Raw genomic sequence first — 9,705 nt, forward strand, 5'->3', positions numbered from 1 at the left:
TCCAGTAACGTCAACATTCTCACTCAAAAGGAAACTGTTTTACGCACACCGCGTTTTGCATGTCTGATTAAATTTGCTGGTGTTATTCAACGTTGCATTTTCTGCACACAGGTTTATTTAATAACCCAGGATGCCTCCGAAAAAGCCTGCGGCTGGACCGTCAAAAAAGGCGGAAACCAAGAAGAAGGAAAAAATCATTGAGGTAAAAAGTTTGCAGAGAAACTATCTTTGCTATCCCGCACCATGTTGCAATTTTGAAGCTGCTCTAAAAAATTGGTATGTTCATAAAAATCGTTTGTTTCCACAGGATAAAACTTTCGGTTTGAAGAACAAAAAGGGAGCTAAACAGCAGAAGTTTATATCGCAAGTAGAGAAACAGGTCAAAAGCGGTGGACAGCATAATTTAACTCAGAATCCAAATGCAAAGAAGGAGGAGAAGGAGAAAAAGTTAAAGGAACAGAAGGAGTTGGCTGCACTTTTCAAGCCGGTCCCATCGCAGAAAATCGAGAAAGGCGTTGATCCTAAGTCGATTCTTTGTGCATTCTTTAAACAGGGTACTTGTACCAAAGGCGACAAATGTAAATTTTCCCATGATTTGTCCATAGAGCGGAAGGCGGAGAAACGATCAATCCACGTAGATATGCGCGATTCCGAGAACGATACGATCGAAAACTGGACCGAGGAAAAACTGGCCGAAGTGGTGGCCAAGAAACACGCAAAGGAAAAGAACATGCCAACGACTACTATTGTAAGTGCGAAAAGATTGTACCGTTGGTACAAATTGATACCTATTAATTGAATGTTTCAGATCTGCAAGTATTTTTTGGATGCGGTTGAACGTACGCTGTACGGCTGGTTCTGGGAATGTCCCAACGGCGAGAAGTGCATATATCGCCATGCATTGCCTCCTGGTTATGTGTTGAAAAAGGACAAGAAGAAAATGGAAGCAGATAAGGAGGAAATTTCACTGGTTGATTTGATCGAAACGGAACGTGCTGCTCTTGGAGCGAACCAAACTCGGGTCACGCTTGAAACATTCCTTGCCTGGAAGAAGCGTAAACTACAGGAGAAGAAGCAACGCGAGATTGATGATGAGGAACGTAAAAGAAAGGACTTTAAGGCTGGTCGCCAGAACGGACTCTCCGGCCGGGAAATGTTTAGCTTCAATCCCGAGTTAGTTGATTTTGGAATGGACGAGGGTGAAGATGCGATCGAATGTTACGGTAGAAATGAAGAGGATGACGATGCTACCGAATATAAGGAGCTAGATTTAAATATGCTTTCATTGTCGATTAAGGAGGTAAAAATAACGCGTATTGTCTGTTTGCTATTTTGATTTACGAAAAAATCATTTATAGGTGGATAATACTGGTACCGTGGCTGATACGGATCGTTGGGAAAAGATGAACAAGAGCAAATCTGCGGCTACAAACGGCGAGGTAGAGGATGGTGCAGCGGCAGCAATTGGTGGATCAGCAGATGCGGCTCCTATAAATGAGAATCTATTCCTCGAAGAGGATCTCGAAGGAATCGATGACGAGCTAAGCGACGATGACGAAGACGACGACGATAACGACGATAGCCGGCAAAGTGGAAAATCGTGATACAAATTTTTGGAGAAAAATCAATGAAACATTAGTCGATCGTTACATTGTAAGGCGATGCTATAAACAATGGATGCCCTTGAGTTGTGTAAAGGCTAATATTCTAGTATGAGTGTTCGGAATGCATCCCACAATTAAACGTAAACAGTTAAATGGTGGTTTTCTCTGTCTTTGAAAGTTCCAAGCAGATTTGTTTTGTGCATTTCACTTTTAGTTGTTCGATCAGTCCAGAGTTTACATTTATTTTTATGCTGGTTTTGGTACACTATCTTTTATCTACTTTTACAGCGATTGAATACAGAACAATGAGTCTAGCTATGTACGGTATGCAAGCTAGGCTCGATGGCGGATCCTAGACATGTTATAAATCATTTACATTTGGAACTCAGATCAGATGTTGCTTCAAATTGTTCTCAACTCCTATTCGATAGTTTTCACGACGACACCCGCGTTACAGTTTGGTAAGGCCAAACTGGTGTCGAAGGGGGTCAATTTTGGTTGTCTGACCTATTCTTGATAGTCACATTGTTAGCGGCTAAAAATCCGGTAGACAATCTCGAATGATTATTAAAATAGAATCTTCATATGCGATGGTGGAACTAAATTCATTATCGTTTCAGATTGTAGTATACTGCAAAATACCCTGCCCTTTGGTTCAGTGTGGGGGCATTGACCGGATTGGGCGAGGTATTGATATGACATAATGGACGTTTGGCATAATTCTTATAGAGTTCTAGGCAAACCATTTCACACACACACACACACCACTTGAGTGGTTTGTTTTCCTATGTAAAACTGTCAGCCAATTTAATAATTTGAAATAGCTCGCATAAAGTATTTATAATGGTGCTGAAATGCTCTTTGTCGCTGTAAAAGTACAATGCCGGTTGGTCAGGTTCCATCATGAAACTAATCCGACTGAAAAGTTATTTTCGATTTGTTTTTCTCCACCTATGATAGGTGGAGGGAAACAAATCGTCGAACACACTAATACAGTTACAGATTGTCAAGTAGTCTATTGAGAGGTAGGGACATTTGGCATAATACCTATTGGGTGTTAAGGCATAATGGACGTTAGGCATAATGGGCATTTGGCATAATTCTTATTGGGGAGTGAATTCAAAATTATAATCAACTTTTGTCATATATACGATGTTTTATTCCGTAATTTGAAATCAATAAAAAAAAAATATTTTTCATGTGTGAATCACGCAATCTATAAGTATTTAGATAGATCACCACAAAAAAACGACTAAAGATGAAAATGGATGAAAAGGGTCCTGTGAACTACGTGGTGTAAATACAGCAAGTAAGACTTCCGTTATTCGATAATTCGAATAAAGAGTGGGTGTTATTCCGAACAGTCACATTAGGTGAGGTGACACTCTTTCTCGCGCGATCACCGAAGTCACCTAAGGTGAGACGAGTCACTCACATGACTTTCTGTCACGCTATTCTGGTGTGTCACCGCATTCTGTTAGTCGTTTTAGGTGACAGCAAAGTGAAGAAAAAAAATGAGGGATGACGATGGTAAAAATAAACATTAAATACGGAATCGTTGTCCGATTAATTTTTGATTAACTGGTATTCGTCGTATTTGTTAGTTTTTCAAGCAATTGCATAATATATTACAACTAGTGTTAATGTAAAAAATTAATACGGAAAAACTGACTAATAAGTTTGGATTTATAAAAACCATTGGTATCATTATCAAAAGGCGGCATGAATTTTTAAAAAGTTAAACAAGCTTATTGTGTATTACGACGGATTGATTTTTAAAACGAATGCGGTTCGATCGAATCCGACTCGTGTCGTATTGAGAATGCAAATCACATTCGTTCGAAAAGTAATGCAGAATAAGCTTAATAATAATGTTATGACTAATCTACTTTACCATGAAGTTCTTTAAAATGCATGAAACGTTGAGATTTGATGCAATCTCGAAAATCTTTTTTTTTTTCGAAAATCGACTTTTTTGACTTTGGCACATTTTTGCCTTTCTCAAATAGAAAGGTTATGCAATCGCTCTAAAAAATTGTCAACCTAAATTTTTTTGGCTTGTATGCTGCCGTTCTACGCCCAATTGTCCCATATTGCAAAACTGGCAATTGAGAAAAACGCGATTGAAGATGAAAATTGTATTAGCCATCTGGAGGGACACGGTGTAACAAATAAAGCTTTATTGTCCAAAATTACGTTCATGGCAATCGTTTACATTATAATCAGTCCAGTTTTTTATTATAGAGATTCAATTAACGTTAGTTTTTAAGAAAAATGTTAAGTGGGACTGTTATGCCGAGAAATCGAGCGGAAACCGGAAAGTTCTACGCATATCAGTCCCATAACGATCTATGTAAATGATGCTCATAACTCATTTTTTTACAAAAGTGTATGTCGTGAGTTTTTCTGTTACTCGGGAGATTTGTTGCTTTATCAAAATTGGACATAGGGTAAAGTACCTATTTTTACACTATTTAGAAGGGTACCTCACAAGATCATTAATTACTCTGCCTACACTCGATGGAGTGCATTAATTTGGCATTCACAACCTTGCTTCGTTCTTAAGAACCAATCTAATAACACAAATGGCCTAAAAACGATGAAATGCTAGTGTTTGATCGCAACTAAAGTTCCAGTCGAGTGCTCCAATTGTCGCCCTACCATTTGATCCAGTTTGTTGAACAAAGATAGCAAACGCTGCACTAACCAATGGCTTCAAATGGGTAGCGTAATAATAGAAACATTGCGAAAATAGGCTCATTATCCTAGATGCGTTCGCCATGTTATGCAAGCGACGATAGTAATGAAGAGCTTTACAGGATTGTTCTCACTGCTGTGATTAATATTGCCACTGCCATTTTTAATGATCCTGTATTTTTCCATCAATTTTTTCAGTGCCCGACATCTAGCGTAATGTACTTCTTAACTAAACGCTACTTAATTATTTTTTTATTGCGCACTTTTTTGGGATTTTTGTTAGTGGGACAATTATGCGTAGAATATCAACAATGGGACAAACAGACTTGGTATTTTTTCACGAAGTCTTCGAACAAACTTTATGATTTGGATGTGTTTTCTGAAAATATACATCAAAAAGGACTGTTTGGTTAAAAAAAGTGAAAATGACCAAAAAGCAACATGGGACAATTATGTGTAGAACGGCAGTATGGGTCTAGGTAGGAGTATGCAGTAAGGGATTGCTACTTTAAAATTATAACTAGTTTAAAATTTCTTAACGGATCTTCCTCCTTGATTCGCCGCTGGTTTCAAGCGATGTTTCAGTGTCGACACATAGTGTCTCAAATTCGTGGCTGTCAATTCTTTGTATGTACTATGTGCAAATCGTACTGAATATGTAATATACATTTCCACCATTGTATTAAACATAATGAGCCATGGAATCGTAGTTTGGACAAATAAGAAGGCACAATTGCACCACTAGGTGGATTAAAACAGGTTTTTTTTATGAGACCGAAAACAGTTCATGTAGAACCGTATAATAATGCCCTATTTTCATCAATTGTGAATAAAGAACCGCTCTAATCTAGGTCTTGATCTGTGATTGTGGGCGATTGCTAATTTAAAGCAATTAGTTTTGAATTAGATCATACATTAAAATTTAGATCAACATTTGGGGTCATTATTTTAGCCATTTATTATACGTTGGCGCATAGTTTGGTTTAACTTTTTCATAGCAATTATTTTTATTAGATAAGGTAAATGTTCCTAAGTTGATGTTTTTGTGACTAGGTGTCTTCAACTGAGTTACATGTCATGGGCCAAGTGACATATACCATTCGTTTCAGTTCGTCGAGTTCGGCAAATGTCTGTGCGTGTGTATGTATGTATGTATGTGTGTATGTGCTTCTGTGTGTGTATGTGACCAAAAATGTCACTCATTTTTCTCAGAGATGGCTTAACCGATTTTGATAAACTTAGTCTCAAATGAAAGGTACAACGTTCCCATAGGCTGCTATTTCTAATAGATCCGACTTCTGGTTCCGGAATTACATGGTGATGAGTACGATCACGCTGAAAATGTCGATTTGAATAAATTCTGCAATGAATGTATAAAGGTGAAAATTTTTCCAAAATGTGACCACAACTGCTTCGATTTGTAGTATTAGATCACTAACAACCATTCAAAGTCTCTTTGGCCACCATCATCGATTCTGGAAGCCCCGGCGGAAGTTTCTAAATTTAGAATAACAGTCACGTCGGTTTCTCGGAGATGGCTAGACCGATTCAACCAAACTTAGTCTCAAATGAAAAATGTTGCGCCCCTGTAAATGGCTATGTAATTTCATCCCGATCCGACTTCCCGTTCCGGAGTTACAGGTTATGGCGTGCGATCACATAGCAAATTCCGATTCAAACCGATACTCCGATTAAAGCAAAAAAGGTAAAAATTGCGCTAAAATGTCTCACAAACAACTTAAATTTACAGTTCTAGGTCACCGACGGCCAACCAAACTTTCGTTGACTACATTGACCACCATAGACGGTTCCGGAAGTGCCCGGAAAAAGCGGCCATCTTCCAAAATTTACGAACTCACATCAGTTTTCTGGAAATGGTTAAGCCGATTTTCACAAACTTAGTCCCAAATGATAGCTATAATATACCCACAGATGTTTATGAAATTTCGTACGGATCGCTTATATGGTTCCGGAAATATAGACTAAACCGTCCGGTCACATATGAAATTCCAATATAAGCAGAAACTCAAAAAAAATCAATGGGACCCCATGGAATTTCAGAAATCGAATTCGTATTTTTGATGCCAAACATCTTTAAAATGCATGAGTCGTCGAGTTATCTCGAAAATTTTTTTTGAAAAGAATCGACTTTTTGACTTTGCCGATTTCGCACCTTCTTGCCTTTCTCGTATAAGGAAAGGCTATGCAATCACTCCAAAAATCGATTTTCAAACCGAGGCCCGGAGGGCCGAGTGTCATTTCCTATTCGATTCAGTTCGTTGAGATCGCAAAATGTCTGTGTGCGTATGTATGTGTGTGTCAAATAATGTCACTCAATTCTCTCAAAGATGGCTGAGCCGATTTGCACAAACTCAGTTTCAAATGAACGGTATAACGCTCCCATAAGACGTTATTGAATTTTTAGTAGATCGGACTTCCGGTTCCGGAGTTACGGGTTGAAGAGTGTGGTCACACAGCAAATTCCCATATAAACTATAACCCTATGATGTCCGAATAATGTAATACATATTCAAATACGTTCAACATTACTTGGATTTGCGGGTCTAGATCACTAATGACCAATTGAAGTAGTTTGGACCACATTGGTCACCTATGACGGATCTTGATGCCCCCTGGGAACTCGCCAAGTTCCCGAGCTAATGTCACACCTATTTCCCAGCAAACTCTTAACCAATGTTTATAAATTTGATTTAAAATATGTAATACTCCCATTGACTGCTATTAAGTTTCATTCAGTTCTGACTTTTGGTTCCGGGGTTACAGGTTGGTAATTGGGATCACATAGGAATTTCTCATATAAACCGGTACAATTGTAATACGACGGCGCCGGTGGTTGAATGGTAAGCGTGACCGCCACTCATTCCAGTTGGCCTGGGTTCAATTCCAGCCGTGGTCGTTGAGATTTTTCTGAAGTGAAAAAATCTGTGGTCACGTCTTCCTTCGGAAGGGAAGTAAAGCCGTTGGTCCCCGTTCCATGGAATTGGTGGATCGATATCTAGTCCAGGTAGTGGAATCACCTCGCTGGCGTCGGTATTCAACTTCTATACTCTACTAACAAAAATATACTCCTCCCGTGATACTTGTGGAGTGCGCAGTAGTATATACGGCCTCTAGCAAAAGCAAGTATCGGACTAACCCTTTCTTCCCTTGTCTTCCGCGATCTACGTTCGGGCCTGGCCGGCGCCGGTATTGATCAATAAACACTTTAGGATTACCAGGAGTTGCACAGTTGCGCTACTCCCAAGCATAATTATCTACTGATTCCCTGTGCAACTTCAGCTAGTCCAGATCGATAACGGAGTAGCAGGATGGTCGCACAAGCTCAAGCTCAAACCAGTACAATTGTAATACATCATAGGTTTAAAATTAATAGAAATAAACATCAATTTACTTCGATTCGTAGGCCTAGATCACTGATGGTGAATCAAAAATTATTGGAATGTATTGTCCACTATCGATAATTCCGGAAGTCCCGGGGTTCCAGGCAAATTCCAGATCTAAAGCCACTTCGGTGATGACAACCAAATTTCACTAACCTAGTCTCAAATGGAAGGTATAATATGAAGTTCGGTTTTGAACCCTCCACCTCCTATCTCTCAACCCTCTCTCACTCCCCACCCTCTCAGACCAACCTCCCACATACATTCCCTTCATCCACCCCGTATACTACAATAAGATAGATGATTCCCGATGCATCCTCCCTCTCCCACTAATTATATCCCTTCCCTTCTCCACCATGAAGACAACATTGAACTCACGCTGATTAAATAAATATTAGATTTTTGTTTGTTTCAAGTCTGTCAGTATCGATATGTTGCTTATCAGGTTCGTGACATTAAATAATAGTTTGGATAAATGAGAAAGGCACAATTGCACCACTCCACAGTGGCTCAAAATAGCGTTTTGAGGTACTTAATTCATTGGAGTCAAAACTGTTCATATTAGCGATTTCACATATTCTACAAAGTTTGTGGGTGTAAAAAGCGCCATCTTTTGGCAATTTTACTTTTGAAAAAAGTTGATCATAGTAGGCTATAAAAAATTTAACTTTTGAGCCAAAAGAGATAGCGCTTAGCAGTCTTCGACAAAGTTGTAAAGGAGAGTATTTTAATAAATTTTGCAGAAGACATGTTGTCTCTGTCACTCATAGTAATTGAGTTATGAGATGTTTTCTATGATGAGCTCCTGCAATTCTTATTTTTGCTTATAACTTTTTACATTTCTTACAAAAGAAATGTATAGGATTCGCTCAAACTTTGAAAACTTTTTCCGAGGCCCGGAGGGCCGAGTTTCATATACCAATCGACTCAGCTCGACAAATTGAGACAATGTCTGTATGTGTGTGTGTGTGTATGTGTGTATGTATGTATGTACAAAATGTCATGTAATTATCTCAGCAATGGATGAACCGATCTTAATGAAACTAGTTTCAAATGAAAGGCCTAACGCTCCCATTTGACACTATTATTTTTGTTTTTTGATATGTTGCTTACTTTCTGAGATATGGGTAATTTTGTCAAAACAGGGCTGGTTTGAAGCGAATAACTTTCGAACAAAGCAATTATATCGCACAAACTAAACAGAAACGAAAAGCTTATGAAAATACCTTTCCAACAAGCTATAGATTGTCAAAATCCGTTCACAAGCGGCGGAGATATTAAACATTTTGTGTTTTTATTCCTCGCTTATCAATTTTCACCAACTAAAAACGAGGTCGTTACGTACAGAGTATTTCTTTACTGGTGTTTTAGGGGTAAAACTAAACCGATTTTGAATATCAGGGTATGAAAACACATCTACGTGAGTCAAGGAATTCCGAAAATATTTTGTGAATTTACTCAACGATAAATTAACTGTTTCTGGAAAATTAATATGTAAGTTTACTACAACGATAAAGAGCGAATTTTTTCCAAAGTTAAGGTGTTTTTCCTTTGCACTACGCATTTCGATGAATCGCGAGTTTGAATTTTGATGGTATATGAATACGCAGATCATCATATAACTCTCCTAGAAATTTATAATAACTTTTTCATATAATTCATATTTATATTACACTCATTACAGTGGTCGCAACGGTACCAAAACGTGCGTTCAATTAATGGTGCTCTAGGAGTTGATTTTAGCGATTTGGTGTGTTAGGAACATTTTTTCAGAATGTAAGCCCTCTTCTTTTGATGTATATTGAATTGTGAATAATCCACCTAAAAGTGAGATAGACAATTTATTTCCACTAACTTTCGATATAGAGTCATAATGTCAATGACAAACATATAGAAAATTCTACTACGAGAAAACTTGCTAAACATGCAAACTCTCTAAAATGTAATGGTGTTGGGATAAAGCGCGTTGTTTGTGGGAGGCACACAAAAATCATTTTTTCATT

At 38.2% G+C, this 9,705-nt stretch overlaps 1 protein-coding gene across 1 annotated transcript; it reads left to right on the forward strand.

Moving 5' to 3' along the window:
* On the forward strand, positions 1-1,757 carry LOC131679374 (zinc finger CCCH domain-containing protein 15 homolog). Its single transcript, XM_058960086.1, has 4 exons — positions 1-202; positions 308-748; positions 809-1,300; positions 1,359-1,757. The coding sequence occupies exons 1-4, from the start codon at positions 131-133 to the stop codon at positions 1,602-1,604; spliced, it is 1,251 nt and encodes a 416-aa protein (XP_058816069.1). The 5' UTR covers positions 1-130; the 3' UTR covers positions 1,605-1,757.
* The last annotated feature ends 7,948 nt before the right edge of the window (positions 1,758-9,705 follow it).

Source organism: Topomyia yanbarensis, chromosome 2, assembly GCF_030247195.1.
Source record: "Topomyia yanbarensis strain Yona2022 chromosome 2, ASM3024719v1, whole genome shotgun sequence".
Taxonomy (NCBI): Eukaryota; Metazoa; Arthropoda; class Insecta; order Diptera; family Culicidae; genus Topomyia; species Topomyia yanbarensis.

Bases quoted from the DNA above. Each gene is read 5' to 3' on its own strand.
- LOC131679374 (XM_058960086.1), top strand. From the start codon at position 131: ATGCCTCCGAAAAAGCCTGCGGCTGGACCGTCAAAAAAGGCGGAAACC. The intron at 203-307 runs GTAAAAAGTTTG...TTGTTTCCACAG, and splicing joins AGAAGGAAAAAATCATTGAG to GATAAAACTTTCGGTTTGAA. The intron at 1,301-1,358 runs GTAAAAATAACG...AATCATTTATAG, and splicing joins TTTCATTGTCGATTAAGGAG to GTGGATAATACTGGTACCGT.